Source organism: Trichosurus vulpecula, chromosome X (genome assembly GCF_011100635.1).
Source record: "Trichosurus vulpecula isolate mTriVul1 chromosome X, mTriVul1.pri, whole genome shotgun sequence".
NCBI classification, from domain to species: Eukaryota; Metazoa; Chordata; class Mammalia; order Diprotodontia; family Phalangeridae; genus Trichosurus; species Trichosurus vulpecula.
Genome location: NC_050582.1, coordinates 24,918,314 through 24,939,815, shown reverse-complemented (window position 1 = coordinate 24,939,815; position 21,502 = coordinate 24,918,314). Strand labels below are relative to the sequence as shown.

The following is a 21,502-nucleotide window of genomic DNA, read 5'->3' as shown; positions in this document are numbered from 1 at the left end:
AATCCCCAGTGGGTCAGTTACCACATGACGGTGATTTTTTTCAAGAACCTCGCTAACAGTTTAGTACCTGACTTCTTCACCTTTTTTTGTGTCCAGGACTGATTTGGGCCTCTGGGGAAGCCTAGGGACCACTTCTAAGAATAGGTTTTTTAAATCATTAAAGTAAATGCTAAAATTCAGTTAGAGGAGAGAGAAGAAAAAGGCGTGAGTTTTTCTTCTCCAAGTTCACACATAACCTTGGGGGAGAGGCGGGTCTCTAGACTCAAGGTTAAGAGACCCAGCCAAGCAGTCTGACATTCATTGGGAAAGATGTTTACTTGTCTGGGGCTTAGTTTCTCCATTTGTAAGAGGAAGGGTCAGACTTGGAGATCTGAATGCCACAGAAGGGAAGGTAACAAAGGCCCAAGAGCTCATAAAGCTGCCCTCAAAGGTCTTTCCACAATAATTTGGGGATATCTTTTCAGCTCTCAAATTATACTCCTAATTCACTGTTATACCCAAGATTTTCTCAAGAGTAAATAGGTCATATATAAATTCTGTATAAATATCAGTTCTGTACTGCTGCTACATTAATGAAACAGAATACTGCGATTAGCTACTGGGATATAACCAGCGCTGTGACTGGACAGCTTTCAGACTAGGATGTCCTTTCTGTTGAGTTACATGCATGTCTTTTCTCACTTCTAACCCCCATCCATTTAAATCCTAACCTTCTTCAGAGCACAATCTGCAAGACTGTACTTCAACTATCATTATCACAAATCAGCATTTTATTGCGGTCCACAAATACAGAGATCTAACTTACAACTTTATAAATGTATTCATTAAGAAGCTTATCAGATGCAAACTAAAGTTTTATACCTGGAAAATAGAGTTCACATGGACACATCTTAAATATGACTTAAATTCTACTTTTACCACTTAAAAAATTAAGATGGGCTCTATAGGTTAACAATTAACTAAGTGCTAGTCAGAACCAGAAGCCAACACACATAACCCAATAACCACCTGTCACCTTAACTTCCAGCCTTCTTATTCTTAATCAAAAAGTAAACCCTGAACTTATCCATATCATCAAATATCAAGTCACTGGCAAGTGGCCTTATTATCTTTGGGACGTGCTGAAATGCTCGAATACTCAATAATTGGTGTTTAACATCATTACGAATTATGATACATTAACCCTCACTGAAAGAAAATTTAGCATCTTAAAAATGAAAATGCACCATGCAAAAACTAACCCTATTAACCCTAACTCTATGAATTCCAAAATGTTGGTATTAGGAATTTTATTTTGAAGGAAACACTCTTCCTTTTTCAACCACAGAATCTTCATCATTGAAAACCTTTCCTCTCACAACCCAGTGATTTGAGGACAACGTATTATTCCAGTTTTAAAGAAGATCAATTGTATACCAGGAGGTATGAAGTGACTGCTCCAAGGTCACACAGCTAATGACCATCAGGGACAATACTCCAACATTGCATGTCAAACTCTAAAACCAGGGATGTTTGCACTACACCAGCCCACTTCTCATGAGAACAGAAGCACCTTAATCATTTAGTCTAACACTCTCATCATTTGACAAAAGGAATTAAAGTAAAAAAAAGTGATTTGTCCAAGGTCACCAAAAACAGAACCCAGGTCTTGAAAATCCCATTATAGTACTCTATGCCATACATCTTACTAGAGCAGTTTCCTTCCAATTAATGTGGTCTATTTCCAGCCCTCTTCCCCTAATAGTCATTATTTTACTCCTTTTCCCCACTCTTCCTCCTCAGTAATGCTAACTTGTCCCATTATATGGAATTTAACAATTCTCCAAATATCTCTATTTTATAATATTACTGTCCTGACTGTAATTTGAAGGGGGGGTGAGGAAGCGTTTACATTTCTTAATGCTTGAAAAACAACAAAAATCCCCAACCCAGACAAAAATCAGTACAAACTGCCTTATTTCTGAGGAGGCCTGAGCGATTATTTTTTAGACAAGTCCTTTGTCCTCTCAATCAACAAGTATTAATTGTGCCAAATAAAAGGATAGATACAAAAAGGCTGCTGACTGGCCTCATCGTGGTATTGAAATGAATTAAGGCTATGCTGGGGGAATGCTGGCAGGAACTACTGAGCAAGAGGCCCAGAAAAAGCTTTTGGCTCCTATCTGAGGCATAGCCTGCCCATGTACAAAGAAAGAGGCTCACCACAGCAAATTAGGCACTAAGTACTGAATTCTTTGGTGATGTCAATTCATGAAACAAAGAAAACTACAAAATGGACTTTGGGCCTCTAGTCCCCTCCTTTTGCTTCTGTACTGATATAAGTCAAATTAAGGAAAAGAGAATCAGGGTGTCAAAAATTACATAGTTGTTAGACCAAGTATAACTGCAAATTTAGCTGATGGCACCCCGAAATGTGAGATATTTCTTTAAAGGCCAACAAAAATTGATATACTACTGGAAGAATGAAAACGCATTAATAGTGATATTCTAAGAAAAGAGAAGATACAAAGAAATAGCGACAAAATGGGAGGACAACTCAGATTCTCTTTACAGAGGAGAATAAAGAAGTTGGCAAAGGTGGTTCCATCATGCAACCAAAAAACTCTGCGGGATACTTGTTCATCTGACCACCTTGCCTTGCAAGATGCAAAGAGACTGCGCCATGAACACAACTGTCAGAGGGAATATCCAAACTGCTGAGAAAACAGAACCATTTGAATATCTAAGAATTCAATAGTACACTGCTGAGGATGAAACAGACAAACCCTCCAAAGAGTCTGCCATGGTCCTCCAAACTAAGCCAACATATAATTTAATGCACAATGACTTAAAAGCAAAAATAGGAAAGAGAAGACAGTGAAGAATACACTGAAAAAGAAGATTCTATAATTTGGGATTAAGAAATCAAAGAGGCCAAAGGATTACTGGCAACTGAGAAGCCTCATACCTGTTTTAGCCCAAGTATTTCTTTAACAGTATCAAATGGCACTGTATATCACAAGCATAAAACATCACAAAAAAGTGAAACTGAAAGAGAGGAAACTATTGTTCACATCATTTCTGAATAACCTATCAATACCTTCAACTCTGTCATGGAGAAATGTCAATTCAACATGCAAGTGGAAGAGAAGAATTAAGATAAGAACTGTAACGACAATGGCCAGATTGCGGACTCTGAAAAATTGGATATGGAAGAAATGGACTCCAATTATCATCATTTCTTAAAGACAATTAACGTAGAGAAAGCGGTCACCAGGATCCAAGGAAACCAGAAGAGCCTACAACTAGTTAAACACATAGACAAAATGGAAAGAAATGACAGAAGAAAGTAACGCCAGCTTAGAGAAGCAACTATTCTGCAGAACGCTGTGGAAGATGATGAATGGCATAGCCTTAGAAAATAACACAAGCAGCAGAAGGTAAAATGGATTATGCAAAAAGCTTACAGGAAAAAGCACGTGAGCTAAATCAGTCCAGGTCCATTTGAAGACAAAAATGGAAGGAGGAATAGGTGCAAGGTAAAAACAAAATAGGAACAATAGATGCAAAACCAAACAGATCCGACAAGCTTCCTATAATGAGCTTGTCTTGTCCTTGATGGAAGTATCACTCACCAAGGTGTGTCATATGAAGGAGTGCAAATGACACTTGAACAGCAAGACACATGCAAAAGCAACTTTATAAGCACTGAAAAAGTGATGACTTCAAAATAACCCATATATGAGAGGTACCAAAAGAAGGGGGCTGGGGGGAGAGGAGAGGAAGAAGAGACGACTTGGACTGTAATATCATCAAGAAAAAGGCAACTAAGGAGACATCAGCACCTATTTGACCCAGATGCCTACTTTCTTAGCTCAAAAAAAAATTACAAAAATAGTCTACATAGTAATCAAAAGCAAATGAGAAAGGAACGTACAGGGTTTTGCAGAAAATTCTTTACAGCAGATCATGTCATCATAGTCAAGGAAAGGACTGAAAGTAGTGGTTTTTAAACTGGGGTCCTTGAGACCCTTTAAAGGGGGTCATTAGGTCAAAACTATCTTCATAATAATATTAAGACATTTTAATTTCTAATACAGTGAATTTCAACAGATCAAACCCACATAAACAAACTCTCTCTTTTTTTTTCCTGGGGTGCGGGTAGGATATCATTCAATAATTTCTAAAAGTGTAAAAGAGTCCTAAAACCAAAAAAGTTTAACAATCACTGGAGCAGAAAATATAATAAGAGTCTATTTTATGTATTATGAGTTGATATCACAGATCCAATGCAGTCTTCAACCATTCGCCTGGTGCCATATATTCTGAAGCCCCAAAACAAGAGCCATAACTGGCCATTTAAAACTACATTTTCCCTTAAAATTATGACAATTTTGGAAAGAGAGGTTTGCTGGATGCAATGTAAATGAGACATGGCTGCTCCTGCATTTCAAGGAGCTTATTACATTCTGGAATGGGAGATGAGTCATGGAGACAAAGGGATGATAAACAGAAGAATGTGGCAAACTAAGAGGAATACGAACGAAGCACTTAAGGAGTTCATATGGGGACCAAGAAACGTTCTGGAGAGAAGAGGAGGTAACTGAGCTGAGAGCTCAGCATTATTTGGATTTCAGTAAGTCTGGGTGGTATGAGAAGGCTTTCTAGGTCGAAAGTACAAGAAGGAAAGGCAAGAAAGATTGAGAAAAAACGGAGGGCCTCTGCAAGAGTACCTGGCAAAGGAAAATGGCCTTTGGCCTGTAGGCTAATTGCTGGGGTGAGTCACTGAAGGTTTCTGAGAACAGAGAAAAAAGCATCACCTTAGAAAGAACAATCTGATGACGGTGTGCTGGGTCATCACATCGCAGATTCACAGGTGGAAGAGAGCTGAGAGGTCATCTGTCTAGTCTGCCACACTCATTTTCCAGATGAGGAAAATTGGGTGCAGCAGAGCAGAGAAGTGACTTGCTCAACACTATACAGGTACAAAGTGGCAGAGTCAGGATGTGACCCCAGATCTCGGCCAGCCAATCCAATGCACCTCTGTACCACGCCGCCAGCAGGCACAGACTGAGGGGAAGTATAACTGAAGAGTAGGAGACCAGTGAGTAGGACATTAAAATAATAGATTATATACTCAAAAATACAAAAATAAAACTTGCTTCTTTATCTCAACGCAGGTAAATAGCTTACCTGGGTCAACAAGAGCTTTGTTAAATATTTCTTTTAGTTTCCTACTCTTGACGTTTCTTCCTTGAGCAAGATTTCGATACATCTCATAGCCGATAATCATGACACCCCCATCTTCCTGCCACCTTTGCAGCATGTAGCTTCTCTCCTGAGGGCGTTTCACAGTTGCTAATTCTGAGACCTTCCAGGGGAGTGAAGGAGGGGGACAAAATGGGTTTTTAAAAAGATATTTTTAATAATAAATGAAAAAAGTTTTCATTGCAACATCCCCTAACTTTTAAGTTACAGCATTACAAATGATCATTTCTTTTGAACATCCTTCAGCTGCACAAGTGAACAACACCTGATCCTACTGACAAACCCCTCTTGTGGATCTTTGCTCCTCATTCTCAAGCCTGCCTTATCACACCTGGTTCATCATCTCCCAAAATTCAGCACTAAGCCTTCTCGCCTCTCTTTGCACTCTTCACCTTGGCTATCTGCTCTACTCAGTAGTTTGGAAGGTCAACTTTACAGATTTCTCCCAAATCTATCTCTATCCCCATTGTCTTCTTTGAAAGTTTGTCCCTCAAGGCCATCAATTTCAGTCATCTGCCCTCCATCCCAATTTGGATATTTCCTTAATGTGTCAGGCTCCTAGTCACAACTACTCAAAATTTCAGTCATTCTGGATTCTGGACTCATGTTAAAATCCATACAGATGCTGATCTTGTAAATTTTACCTATTCATCATCTCCTGTTATTCTTTCTTCTCTAGTCAGAATACTACCTCCTTCTCCACCCCCCTGCCCCCCCATCTCTCTTATGAATAACTTTAAATCAACATCAACAGCAAATGAAGGCTTTTTTGGGGGGGGGGGGTAGGGGGAGGTGGTGGTGGTGGAGTGATATGGTCAGCCTTTGGAAGAGAAATGAGGAAGGAAGGTCGGGGAAGAGGCCATCTAGTCCAACCCAACAATGAATCGTGAATACCACCTACAGTGGCCATAATTACAAATGGTGATAAAATGTACCTCAAGCTTCTCCTCATCGTCTAATCCATCTTGCCATTTTTCAAATTCATTCATCCAATTCAAAGCAGTGTTAAGGGGACATACCACCAGAGCTGTACTAAAATCCAATTTGTCACACAACAAAACTGTATGAAGAAAACTCACCACCTACAAAGAAAAACATTTACAATATTTGTTTAAATTCACAAAAATTATTAGAAATCAATACTGTTGAAAATCCTTATTGTTTTTTCCTTAAGCAGCCAAAAAGGGGTTAAGACATGGAATAATAATTCAATTTGTATAGCAGCTTACAATTTTAAAGCACAAACCAGAAACACAATGATTCTTAAGGGAGATTTCACTAGAAAAGATTACCAATAAACATCATGGCAGGAACAGGTAGTACTAAGCAGACAAACTATTGTCCCTTCCTAATACATGACAGAAGCCAAGGAGCTACTGCCTTTGTGATCTCTGAACATTGCTGCAAAATTACATGGGATCCCAATAACCATTTATAAAGGAATAGGATACAGGGTTCCCCCAGCCAACATCATTAAGGGTTCTGTGGAAACTACAATACAACATGGTAGGTTCTCATAGGAGACAGTTCCACAGGACAATGGAATAATAATGGAATTACAAGCACACTTACAAGCTTGAGTTATCACTGGTCATCTGGCTTCAACCTGAAGAGACTACTAGATTTTGTAGAGGGAGAGGATTTGGGTAATACTGTATGGGGGGGGGGGGGGGGGGGGGGGGGGAGTAAATACTGTATTAAAGATATGATTAAAGGACAGAGTTAAAGGTAATGTTATGCATAGTATGCCTGCAATACAATATACATCCATTTTAAAAAATGCCCTATAGGGACTATGAATACATATGCACATATTTCATTTTTATAATTAAAAAATAGACACACAGAAGCACACATATATATTGTAATGATGGTTATAAATTCTAGAATTTTTGAAATAAGTATATTGTGTATCTACTTTTTGCTGGATGAAAAATTCAGACGAACCAATAGAGTTCTAATGACTGTGTATGTGCATGTATGTATAAATATATATGCATGAGTTTATAGATCAACTGCATATTTATCTTCCAGAACTAAAAACATTAGGGTTAGGGTTCATGTTCACAAGTGCCCACTTAGACCTTCATATTTGTTACCTCCTACCTGTAAAGTCTTTCCCAGACCCATGCAGTGGGCAAGAATGCATCCTGAACCTGCAGATTTCTTGGTTTTACTCACAGATTCACAACAACAATCCCACATGAACTGAACACCTAAATAAAACATTTTAAATTAGAAAGCTCAGCATATGACTGCTTCAAGACAAAAATTACATGAAGTAAAGAAATCATATTGCATTCAGAATCAACCAGCAATAAGACAAAAAGAACAGGGATAGAAAAATCGTTCTTTGGTTACTAATTAAAATCTCTATCTCTGAGACACAAAGGTCCCTGGGGAAAACAATTCAGGTGACTGGATGAACTCTATAGACTCTTTCCAGGTCTAAATCTACAATCTAACTGTCAGCATCCTAAGAAGGTGGGATTCTATAGAAAAAGAGCAGCATAACCAACTGTTTATGAATTAAATTTATATTTACTTTAACAGCAATATTTCAGGCTGGGGGGAGATGCAGAGACCTGGAGGTGTCAAAAGCTGCATAAGTTCTCATGAACAAAAGTAAGGAAAGACCCATGTAGGGTAAGAGTAACTATTCAAAACTGCAAATTGTAAATTTTTTAACAAATAGAGATTTCTACACTTTTAAAATTAAGTACATCTACTTTGAGAAATAAATGAACAAGAAGCATTAAAATGTATATTCTATTTTCTTACCATCTACTTGATGGGGTTTCAATTTGGTTACCATGTTTCTGTGAACCTGTACCAAAGGTTCTTTGGTTTCTTCATCTTCATCTAAAACAATTTTGTTGTAATTGGACATTTAATAGGTGAAGCATCTTCAATTTCTATCACCTGAATGAGAAGGGAAACATATACATTACTATTCAAAAGAAGGCCTATTCGAGTCATGGAGAAGGTTGAGGAGTAGAATCAGTTTAACAGCATGTTGAAAAGGAAAGGAAGCTCAAATGTAATTAATAAAAACAAATTGTTACTCTAAATATTACATTGTTTTGCCACTAGAGCATTCCTAGGCTCTGACAGACCAACTATCAATTCCCCCAACAATCTACTCCACCCTCCCCCACCCCCACCCCTGGACATATTTCCAATTCCCTCTTTTATGTTGTTTTCCCTAATTAGAATGGAAGCTTCCTGAGGGGAGAGACTTGTTGTATTGTATTCTCAGCACTGAGCACAGAACATAACACAAAATAAGCATTTAATAAATTCTTTACCTATCAGTCAAATACAGCATTAATATCTTAGGACATTTCTTATCATTTCAAAAGCAGTAAAAACTAAACATTTAACATCCATTGGACTTCTACATTGAAGAAAAGCCTAAGAATGTCTAAAAAGAAGAAGAGAAGAATGAGGATCTCACTCACATTAGTGGAGTGAACAGAGTAAATTCTACAATGACCTGATGTTAGGGATACTTGGCCAAGGCAAAAGGGCAATGAAGTGCTGGCTATCTAAGAGCTAGTGTGAACTAGTCTTCCTCGAAGAAGAAAAGTAAAGAGGCTCAAAGAAGACCTCAGCATGCTCTAAGTTCTGGCAGAATGAATAGTTCCTTTACAAAAAAATGATAAGCCTTTAATATGGGCGGGGGGGGGGGGGGTGGGGGTGAAGAATATGAAGGGCTACCATGCAGGAAGAGAAATCTGACTTATCTTATCTGGCACAAGGGGTGAGAATAAAAGTTGTAGGGAGCCAGATCAAGGCTCAATGGAAGGAAAAACCTCACAATAATTAAAACTATGCAAAAGTGGAAGGGCTTCTCATGAGGAGCAGGAGATCTCTCCACCAACAGAAGCCTTCAAGCAAAGGCTATGTGGTAGGTCTATCACAGAGAGGAGTCTTATTCAGGGAGGAGTTGGACTAGATGGCATCTTAGATTCTGTGAAACAGTTAATGTGCAACTCCAATCAAGTTTCTGAAAATAAGTAAAAAAATAACCTGTTAACTTGGAGGCTTGGCCAAGTCATGGTCACTCTGGAGCTCACTTGAACCACCTCAAAAACTAAGAGGAAGGCATCAACAACTGTCAAGGTTCCTTCCAGACCAAGTTTTTTGATTAGGATATAAGCATTACTATACAATGATTACCTCTCTTAATTTCTCTCTCTCTCGCTCTCTTTCTGCAATACGTTTTCTCCTCTCTTCTTCTTCTTTCAAGGCATTTTGAGTTTCAGTTCTCAGTTTGTCATCTTTAAGAATCTTTCGAATTTTCTTCCTACCCTTTCCAGGAGACTTAGAATCATCATTTTCATCTTCTTCTTCAGAATTACTCTAAAATGAAATTATCATAAATAACTATGAAATTCAAGAATTATATAAAATCATAAGAAATAGATATTTCATTTTACGTGATTTACAAGGATTGTCGATTATTCCTTCAATTAATTCAAAGTAATATTTATGAAAATCAAGAAAGACTAATATGTTATGAAATATGTGAAAGACTTGAGAATGGCAAATAAACAATATAAACAGCTGTTTATTATTGTACAATATTATGCCCTATAGTTCTACTACTATTAAAGAAATTGAATCATTTTTCCTATGACATAGCTGTCTAAAAACTGAAAACACAGGAGAATGAACTTGGTGACCCCAGTGAATGGCAAAACAAAAGCATTTTAAAATTCTGATGTCTTATTTATCTTTTTATCTGCCCAAGTGCCTAATACAATATACTGCATCAGTACATGTGATTAATAAATACTCACGGAACGAACCAATGAATTAGTTAATCTAAATTTGTTCTGCAATTTACCTAAATCAAAGTTCTATAGTCTTACAGATTCCTACCTTTAAAATACTATTTACCACTCAGCTATGCTGAAAGGAGACTTTCCTCTTAGGGGAGAAAATGCTCTATCAATTATAACTAGAGCATGCCATGCATGTTTATCACTTACCTTATTTTCACTTGAAGAATCCTCTTGAACCTTAATGCGCCGTCTTTTCTTCTTTTGTTTGTAGCTCCGCTGATTTTCTTCTAGCTCTGCTTTCTTTGCTGATCTGAAAAGTTAAAAAAATTCTTGATGATTCAAAAAAATTATCTTGAAGTATTTGTCAGTTTAGCACACATCTTCATTTGTGCATGTGGTTAAAACACAAAAAGAATGAAGGGGCTTTATAATAAATGGATGATAACACTATTAGATAACAATAACCTAGAAAAAAGCTTAAAGATAGAGGCTAGCTATACAAAGGAGGATATGTTTGCAAAATCTCTCCTAGTCCTAGGATTTTACAATTGATTAAAACGCACAATCTCTCTAGTCTTTATTGTCTCTTGCAGAAATGCAGCGTCCTTCTTTTTCACTCCCATTGGAACCCTTGCCTGAAATGCCCTTCTTTCTTTCCACAAAGGCACATTCACTCAGGTCATAAACACACGGGCTAAAACATTCACCTCCTCAGCAAAGTCTTCTTGGACTAACTTAATTTTTCATTTCTCACTGAACTGAAATTCATAGTTCAAGTGATCACTGTAGGTATTCAATAAATGTTTGTTGAATAAATGTTGGGCTTCTTCTATTCTTAGATATACAAATTATATAACATCATCATCAATGCACTAGTGCATGGTTCTGTGGTTTCCTAAAGTCTATTTATCCCATCTCTGTAGATTTGAAGCTCTGAGGCCAGGGACAGAATTGTCTCATCATTTTGCATTCCCTATAAATGGTGTCCATGCCTAATGAAGATAACAAAGCTAATTCTACATAAACATTCAGACTAAACAATGCAGGAAAATATAAATCTACACTATCGTTAAAATGAGAAATGACAGCTCTTGACTCTCAACCGGATAAGAGCTACCAATGGTGGGAGAGAAATAATGCACAACTGTGACAATCTGAACATAGCCAAGTAAAATAAAGGTGTTGCTATTTATAGAACAATGGAAATCAGGAGGAAAAAGGGAACAAACAATTTTTATTTTGAATATGTTGTCTAAAAGGTTCTCGTCCCAAGTGATTGCCTGCCCTGTCTTCCCACTCCCCAGCATACAGTCCATCTGATGGATATTAGATACCTATAAACAGATATATGTCTATAGACAGATGTTGTCTATCTATCTATCTGTCTGGGAAGACAGTGTGTTAGAGGTGTGACTCAATTACAAATTACAAATTATAACTCAAACTGAAAATCATTAATCAATTATATTCCTACAGCCCATGCTGTCCTGATCAAAGAGATCACTATGAAAAAACATAGTCAAGATATTAGCTCTGAAGTACAGTTTACAGCAGAGCTGTCCAAAATGTGGCCCACTGGCAATTTATGGGGCCCACCTACAAGCATAGAAATTTACATAAATACTTTAGTAAATGAAGCCCAGCTACCGCAGAGCTCTCACTAAACTGGTAAATCAAAATTTATTGTCTATTGTTTCAATAACAACCGAAGGTTGGACAGCCCTGATTTATAGGTAGTACCCCACAAAATCAAAGAACAGAAAATATGAACAAATCAAGGTAGGAATGAACATTGAGATGTTTACATATAACAGAAAATCATAAGAGAGCAAAGACAAACTCCAAGCCATACCTTGTTCTAGGGCGCTGATCATCTTCAGACTCACTCACTTCTTCACTTACCCCTGATTCTTGAAAATCAGTATCAACTGAATCTTCACTGCTCACTTGATAAAAATTAAAACACTGAATTATCAACTGTAATCAGATAGAAAGGTAGCATAACCAATCCTTCAATAACATCATACTAACAGAGAACATGATACAAGAATTATAATTCTTTGGGGAAAAATACATAAATTTGTGAAGGTGACAGCACCACAAATATTTATCATCTATGGCCATAAAATTTAAAGAGATCTACATTAAAACACTACTACTGAGTGACGGAGTTACTCCTCTTAGGACTCCTGCCCTGGATGGATTAGGGACCAGGTGAGTACCAACTCAAGTAGCCCACTATAGAGCTAGCCCCTGACCATAGGTCACATCCCCTCTAGGCATACAATGCCCATGCCAATCATCTTACCAACTGCCTTGCTCTGGAGTATATTTAACTCTGAAAGTATATAAAAGAAGGGAAAACTACTGCACAAAAACAAGGTTGGAGCAAATGTCTGTTAACAACAACATTTCATGAATAAACTGAAGTTTTATACTAATTTGGGAAGGTGAGAATATTAAAAATAAATACACTATGAGTTTCAAGTATCTAAGTTGGACAAGGCAAAAGTGGTTCTGAGTAGAGATTCTTGATGTTAAAAAAATATTTCCAAAGTGCTTGAATATAGTTCACTTCCTTACTGAAGCAACACATTCACCCCCTACAATATTCATTACACTATCAAGTTGTTTAACACAGGCCAGGCACTTTCCTATTGCCTTCCTGAACTAAAAGTAGGATTTTTGAATGTTAATGAGACAAGTGAAAGAAAGTACAAATCCTTTCAACCTTCCTCTCAAAACAGAACAAAAAACCCTCAAGGAAACCTAGAGCAGAACAGAGCACAGAAAAAAAAAATGAGTAAAAAGCAATCATTAAACAGCCTTGATATTTATTTCAAAGTTCGTATTTGGAGAACAGAACAATTTTTCAAAAAGAGACCTTTGAGTCCTATTTAGAATTCCTAAAATTCACAATTAGCAATACTAATGAAGTAACATGAAGTAGAAAGAGCCTTGCCTGGAATTGGAGACTTCAGTTTGTTCCAATACCACTTTTGGAACTGAGTAGCTGAATGACCCTGGTAAATCACTTAACTTTGGTGGGTCTCGGTTTCCTCCACTGACATTAGGCAAATCAGAGGAATAGTGTCTACCTCAGAGAGTGGTCATGGAGAACAAAGGGCAGAACATATGTAAAGCACTCTGCAAACCTTAAAGTAGTAGAGAAATAATTATCGATTATCTATATTTAAATATTATCTATTTTAAATTAAAATTAAATTTGGAAGGCAAGGAAAAAAGTTGGGACTTTCTTGAAAAATGTGACTCACACTTACAAACTGGACTTCACAGTTCCTGACATAACTAAGAAAAAATGTGAAGTTAGGATAGTAACACTAGAGGAGCATGGCAAGAGAAACCAAATACACACACACACCGAAATCTTTGAAAATGATGGAATAGCAATGTAATTTTATAATTAAGCAGTCTATTTGACTTTCCACAAAACTGTGAAGTATCTGGGATTCCATCAGCACAGAACCTCCCATGTTGCAACTCCCAACACTAATCCAGATCTCAAGACATTCTGACTTACCAGCTCGGTCTGACAATGTTTCTTGGGGCCCATGGATGTTAGATGACTTACCAGTCACAGAGCTTGTGTCAGAAGTAGGATATAAAGAACATAGGTTTCTTTGATTCTAAGCCCAGAACTCTTCACCACAACACAATATTATCTCTATTATTTAACTTTAGGATGATTTTTTTTAAAAGTCAGTATTTTAGAAGTCCTATTTTAAATCTGATTTCTAACCTTTCCTCCTATTTCTGCGTTTGGTTTCTTTTGTCTCTTTGGGTCTTGCCTTCTTTTCTTCTCCAGACTCTCCATCACTCACAGACAGTTTGTGCCGTAACAGTCTATGACGGTATCGAGGTTTCTTCGATTGTTCAGAGTCAGAATCAGTGTCAGAGTTGCCATGCTCATCATTCTCATCTAAACAGGGAAAGACAGATAAAAGAAAAAATAGGTATTTTCCTGGAGATCAGAGAAAATTATTATTTGTTAACTATACACCTCATACATGTATGGTATTACTACTGGGCAAACGGTAAATTTTTAAGAATCAAAATTAATTTGCAAAGTCATCCCTTTATTAAAGATAATGAATAACGGTAACACAATTAAAACAGGAAGATAAGGACACTTAGCTTAATTTTAAATACTTTCTGCAAGTTACCAAATCGACACATCATATACCTTACCTTTTAGGGTCTCACTCTCATCACCAGTGTTTTCTTCATTTTGCTTTACAATTCGTTTTTTAATTTTAGCTGGTTCTTCATCTGAAGATGCCTCCTCATCGGATGAAATATTAGCCTGGATTTCTTCTAAGAGCATCTTTTTGGCAATTCTTGAAAATAAGAAAGAAAGGAAAACAAAACAAAACTGTGTAGTCTATGGGTAAGAGAATGAAATGGAATCAAATAATCTGAGAATCAAATAACCTGAGGAAAAGGAACTAAAAAAAATTATGCTAAATTACATTAATAAGCACAACTGTACTAAAAATATACATTTTAATAAGGTATCTAATGGTTTAGAGAATACTAGTATTAAAACAAGTTTTAGAATGCAACAGTAAACATTTTCCAATTTGATACAATTCAATTACATATTGAAGAACCTGTCTGAACAAAATTCTCCATGTAATTTGGACATATTATAAACTGAAAGTTAATGTCCTTCTAATCCTTCTTCCTTATTCCATCATCACATCCTAATAATTAAAAAGGTGAACAGGCTAATCAGACAAAAAAATTTGTAAAAATGGTAGGACATTTCTCAGCCTGAACAAATGCAAAAATTAATAAGCAATAAAGTAGAAGTGTCTGTTAATAGGTATTTTTTTTTAAGATTCACCATAAAATGGACCATTCCTTCAAACTGAAAAACACAAACCATTTTTAGACTTAGTCAATCCATCATGAACAAGCATTTTTGAAAGTGTTTATTATGTGCCAGGCACTGTGCTAGATGCTCATGACACAAATACAAAGAATGAGCAATCAGCTAATTAGGCTCTCTGAGCCTCCAGCCAATCTCTTAAGACTGTGAATTATAGAGAAGCTGCTGATCTGTACTATTCAAAAACAGTTTCCAAGTCATGGAGTTCCTAACACCAATCAAGTAAAAAGTCAAGACCAAAACAAATCCTAAGGGAGATGTGTGTGTGTGTATACATATTTTTTCCCCAGAACCTTTGATACCTATGTAATCATCAGCCAAACTTCATGCTTTAACAACCATAAATATACTAAACCAACTACAATTAAGTATCATGAACCAGAAAATAGACAAAAGATATTTACACATATATATTCTAAGAACCCTTAAGGTTCTTAAGTCAGGAAGTAGCAATTTGGATTTTTATTAAAACTTGGTCTATGTTAGGGGTCCCTGACCAGCAAGGACCCCAATCTCAGTACGCAATGATGAGGCGGGAGTCAGGGAAGATGCAACTCCGATTTATTGGCAGGCATTATCCAGTTTTATAGGGTTTTGCACTACATAAGCAGAAGCAGGTGTTCAAGGGGTAAGGGGATGACAGCATGGGAAGATCGATATCGGGTGGGAAGAATCTGGATTGTAGTAAACTATGATTCCTACAAGCGTATGGGAAAAACTAGGGCTGTAGTAAGGTAGTTTCCATGGGAGTATGGGAACAAAGGGGGGTGCTGTCCTACAGTATCTACGGAGGCATGGGAAGGCTCAGGCATGTAGCCAGCTGATATCAGAGCTGTATGAGCTACGTGAGGCACGGGGCAGGATGCCCTTGTAAAGTATCAAAGATGTTCCAGTAAGTAAAGTATCAAAGTATTGTTGTGTTAGGCACTGGTTCAAGAGCATTAGGTAGTGGCCAGCTGGGTTCCTCCTACTGGGCTTGTGAGTCCCTGGTGAATGGACTCTGCCTGCATGAGAGCAGATGGCTACGAGAGCAGGAGGGGTGCTGTTAGGGACAGAAGTCCTTCCTCCAGGCACCTACCGTTCCAACTCCTACTAAGCCTATCTGGTTTTACCCAGGAAGCAGGCCAAGTCATAGGGTCCGAGCAGCCCTGGGGTTGGCACCAACTCCCTACAGGTCTAACAGATTTCTCATTCTGACTAAAAATTTTCAAGATTTGAAGAAGCCAAATGTCCAAAACAACCAAACAAACAAGCTCTCGAAATATAAAGAGTATATTCTTAAAACTATAGAATACTAAAGCCAGTTAAGTAGCAAATGCCAGAAAGTAAAGTCACCAAACTATTTTGGTGTAAGCCCAAATATTTCCATACAACTGCACAGAGCAGAAACTCAAAGAACTCATAAGACAACACACTAAACCATGTACACAAGTTCAAAAGTCACAAAAGGGGCCATCCCCTAAGAAGATGCAAAGAAAGGTAGGATGATTCCATTATACTCTGCAATGGACCAAAAAGCACCAGCAACTGGGGCTAACTACCAACTGAAAACTTATAACTGGGATTGTAAAAATCTTCATTGGTCCTAGGTTTATGAACTTTATCCAAATTAGATAGCATGCACTCATAACTCAGGAGAAAGTAACACATACTCAAGGGGAGGATGCTGAGGCACCACTTTTTTGACACTGTACACCAAGTGTTATTTCAATGCAAATGAAAAGGCAAAGGCAAGATAGTTGTTCATGTCCACACGTTTATAATCTCAGGCTTGTGATTACTTTATTATCAAAAAGACAGGCTATCATTACTGAATGCTTTCAAAACCAGACTACCACTAATGGCTAAAACTAATCCTGGGCTTACCTGTGACTTTACCTTGCTGAGGGTTGCTTTCCTGTTTTAGATTGGGTAGAATGAGACAAGAAATAGAAATACTCGAGTGGGCCTATGAAGTATCTTTCCTCTTTGAGAAGCTTCCACATTCCTCCTCACTCTGGGCCCCAAAATCAGAAGGAAAAATATTTCTAATCGAAATTGGCTCTATTTAATAATTCTACTAGCTAGCATATATATATATATATTCTCCTCTTAAAACTTGGTTTCTTAAGATGAAAAATTGTAATATAATATCAAAAGATACTAAGCCTACTTAATTTATCCACTACCTCCAGTTTAACAAAAATGAGGAAACATAAGGAAATAATTAGTTACAGGGTTACCATATCTATGTACAAAATAGTGGAAGCCAGATCTGAGTAGCTTTGGGGAGCAACTTAATATAATTAATAACCTGGGTTGCTTAGCAGGTAGGAAACCAATGTCTTTCAGATGAGGGTCATGTTCTACTTATAGGTCTGTGGGTAGGAATGAAGATTCCTCAGGCTTATTTGGTTGATATGACCTTGCTTTCATTAAAGGAACTCACCTAAATAAAGAACACTGGCCCTGGAGTCAGAAGACTCCAAATTCAATTACCACCTTTGAAACTTACTCATCATTTGACCTTGAACATATCCTTTAAGCTCCCTGAACCTCAGTTTCTTGATCTGTAAAGTTAGGGGACTGGCACAGATGACCCTTCAGGTCTCCTCCAGCTTTAAGTCTATGATCATAAATCAGAAAACTATACAGAGTGCCCAAAAAATAGAAGGCACATGAAATGACTTTGGCAAAAGCACTCAATGACTGAGTCCAAAATGTCAAGGAGCAAGAAAATGCCATTACCACTTTAGGGCATGACAGCTGCTTCAAAAACAGAGCTTCATTGGCACATCTTTTGAATTTCATCTAGAAAACCAAAGACTTCAGGATGATCTTCAAAATAAAAAAGATGCTATTCATGAGATAGCCAGTGGTATCTCACCAGAAAGCCTGCTGTAATATGCCATAAATCTACCACCTGAGCTCTGGAGTTTCAAGTCAGAGACCTCAAGGTCATCATCATGATCATTCAAGAATTAGCCAAGAGGATGGTAAAGCATCACTTCCAGAGCTTACAGTTGGATCCATGCAATGAATGTATAGGCATGATCCCTAGTAGATTCTATTTGAAGTGTTCTTTCTTAAAACTTCATAGGAAATTTCTGGAAAGTCACAGAACTGACTATCACTATCACTAAAATCTCATTATTCGAGATTATGTCCTGGGTCAACTATACCATCCAAAACAGTAATGATTCTATCACAAGCTTTAAAAGGTTTTTCTATTTTTGTGGCAGCTAAACTGGAAGTTCTAAAGAAATGGAGCCATTATTCCATTGTCCTAAAGGGGAAGGAAGGAGAAGGGAAGAAAGCAAAATGACATGGGGTAGGGAGGAGAGACAACAGCCCATTCCCCCCAAAAACAAACATGAAGTGAAATGAAAAAGTATGTACATAAAGTACAAGTAGAACACTAGGAAAAGTAATACCATAACATAACCGCCTCATTGAAATTAAAGAAAAAATAGAACGACATGAAAGAACTGAGGCAAACAAAACAAAAACTATCAAGCAATGGGGAAAAGATAGGAAGGCCAGCAAGAGATTTTGATCTAAAACAGAAAGTAAATGACGGATGGTTGCTGTTATACACTTAAATAACCATCAGGAAAACTAAAACAAACAAAAAAAGTCCATAGGATAAGTTAAAACTCTGAGAATCTTAAATGTCAACAATACTGGCAGAAGAATGAGAAAAGGAATGATCATTTGCCTCTTGGTAACTTTAGATGAAAAAGTCGAAACTGAGTGTTATAAAATTTCACGGCTAATTAAGGATCTTACAGATCATCTAGTCCAACCCCCTTAACAGAGGAAGAAACTGCGGCCCATGGGGGGAAGTGACATACATAAGTCAGTAGTGGAAGTTCTTTTAACTCCCAATCTTGGGCTTGTCCCACTATATCACACTTCTAACCAAATAGTGTCTTTTCTAGAAGACATAGAGATCTGCTATAGTCAAGGAAACAGTTAAGGATGTGAAACCAGTTCAGGAGCAACAATGCATTCATAAGTAAGGTGGCTCAGTCTTGATTTCTAAATTTGAAAAATAAAATATATGTTTCAAAGTTCTACAACATTTAAACCAGTGTTCCATTCCCAAATCAGTGTACTAGTTGGCACTAGCTAAGCCTAAAATCTAGTTCTTTGAAGAAGTACTGAAAACAAGATTGAAGTGAAGCACTAAGTAGAAATTACTTTTTTTGGAAGCTCAAGTAATTTCACTTTAATAATCACATAGCTATTGAGAATTAAAAAAAAAAAAAGATTGCTTTCCATAGTTTCACATCCCAACCATAGTATAGAAACTTTGCAGTTAAAATACAAAATTTTGGTTTTGGAAGTTATAGTAATCTTGACTATAGTATTTCCTATCAAAAGGCACATGGAACCTAAAAATATATGTATTATATACATCATGGTATATAATACAGGTTATCTAAGTCAAAATTCTACTAGTAGGAAAAATAAATCTGCAAGAATAGAGCTATCTTCACATACCTTTCAAACAGCAGAGTGTAATTTCAAATGCCTATTATGTGCTGGATACTGTGCTAGGTACTGGGGACACAAAGAAAAGAATGAAATAATCTCTGACCTCAAGGAGCTTACATTCTGTCTCGGGAGACACGTATACATAAGTACATACACAAAACAGAGCAATTTCAGGGGAAACACTAGCAGGAGAAGGGAACAAGGAGAAGGAAAATCTGGAAAGGTTTCACTTAATAAAGCTTGAACTGAGGATTGGAGGTAACTAGGGATTCAAAAAGGTAGAAGGGATTAAAAAGTACATTCTAGAAATGGGGGACACAATGGTCAAAGCCATGGGGATTGGAGACAGAATGTCATGAATGAGGCACACCTAGAAGGCAAGTTTGGCTAAACCATAATGTGTACAGAGGGTACAAATAAGGCTGGAAAGTTACACTGGATCCAGGTTATTAAGGGAGTTAAAGGCCAAACACAGAAGTTTGCATTTGATCCTGGAGGTAATAGGAAGTCACTGGAGTTTAATGAGCTGGAAAACATCAGTTTTAATTTGTACTTTAGGAATATCACTTTGGCACCTAAGTGAAGGATGGAATGGAGATAAGAGTCCTTGGAAGAAGGGAATCCAATTGGGAAACTATTGTAATAATCCACAACAAAGGTGATAGGAACCTGTATTAGGGTGACTGCAAAGTGGGTGGAGAGCTGGACATGAATGTGAATGATGTTGGCAAGGCAGAATTGACAAGATTTGGAAAATAACTGGATAGATGGTATGAAGAAGAGTAAAGGGTTTAAGAGAATTCAAAGCTTGAGAACTTAGATGACAGGAAAGATGGTGGTGCTGTCAAGAGAAGTAAGAAATTTGGAAGAGGTGTGTGTTGAGGGGCACAATGCGGGGTGGTGGTGTGTGATAATGAATTCTATTGTGGACACATAGAGTTTGAGATGGTTGTGGGATATCTAGTTGAAAATGTCCAAAGACAGATGGTGATATGGAACTGGAGCTCATGAAAAAGAGCTGAATACAGAAATCTGGGAGTCACTTGCATAAAGATGGGAGCTGATGAAGATTCCCATGGAACTACTTAGAGATCAAAAGCACTGAATTTTATAACCTGTGTTACCAATCCCATGCTATATGCAATGTTAACTGAAAGTGTCCAACCAACTTCATGGTTGGATGATTATTATTTCAACATCACTGGTATAAGGGAGCTCATTGCCTTTATTATATAATGTAGTTCCTGCCAGAAACCTAAGATAAGACTTCGCAAAATCAAAAACCAATAGATTCAATGCCAATAAGAGAATTCAATAAATGGCCTATATACTGCTCTTTCTTAAGTTTTAGAAGTCCAAGTCTTGAAGCCACAAAAATGTATTATGGTTTGGTCATATCCACTTACGAGTATTCTAAAATATTTGACAAGTTTTTCTTTTAAAAACAGGGTTACTGAACTTTTTTTCCCCTAAAGTCAATAAAGATAATAAGATCCCTTGCTAAATTTAATTTGATAGATCACCATTTGAAACTACTTGGAAAAACTAATTGTTCCGCAATATTGTATGTAATAATCGACAAGGCTTTTAATTGTGTTTTCCTTATTTTCAAGAAAGAGCACTGGGAAAACAATTATCAAATGACTAAGACAAAAAACTATGAGTGGAAAAAAGTAATGAGTCATATTCAAAATGAGAGGATCTGATATTTTCAAGTATCCAGTTGCTAATAAGTTATACTCAGTATTTCTCATATTTGATATATCTCAAAAAAGTGATATGTATGTACTCCCAAATATTGGAATGATTAGTTTTAAAAAGGTAAAATCACATTAAACTACGGAGACCAAATCAAGAAACGTGGCTAAATCAAATTAAAGAAGAGATCACTAACCTTTACCTGGACAGTGATTACTGACAAATAAAAATTAAGATCTAATTTAGCCAAATTCCATATTTCATTTTGCAAGGTTGAGGTTTAAGATAAAGAATGCAACAAAATACACGATCTTCAGAGTAATAGATAACTTCATTATACCAGGAATTTCCAAACTTTTTAAATTTTTCTGAAAAC

General features: G+C 37.0%; 1 protein-coding gene across 1 annotated transcript in view; it reads right to left on the bottom strand.

Annotated features, from left to right (window-relative positions):
- Positions 1-21,502, bottom strand: part of ATRX (ATRX chromatin remodeler) — a 193,547-nt gene that overhangs the window by 79,661 nt on the left and 92,384 nt on the right. Inside the window, 10 exon segments of the mRNA XM_036740010.1 lie at positions 5,173-5,350; positions 6,183-6,329; positions 7,354-7,463; positions 8,029-8,118; positions 8,121-8,169; positions 9,430-9,612; positions 10,245-10,347; positions 11,890-11,983; positions 13,798-13,977; positions 14,247-14,395. Coding sequence (XP_036595905.1) covers positions 5,173-5,350; positions 6,183-6,329; positions 7,354-7,463; positions 8,029-8,118; positions 8,121-8,169; positions 9,430-9,612; positions 10,245-10,347; positions 11,890-11,983; positions 13,798-13,977; positions 14,247-14,395 — 1,283 coding nt within the window.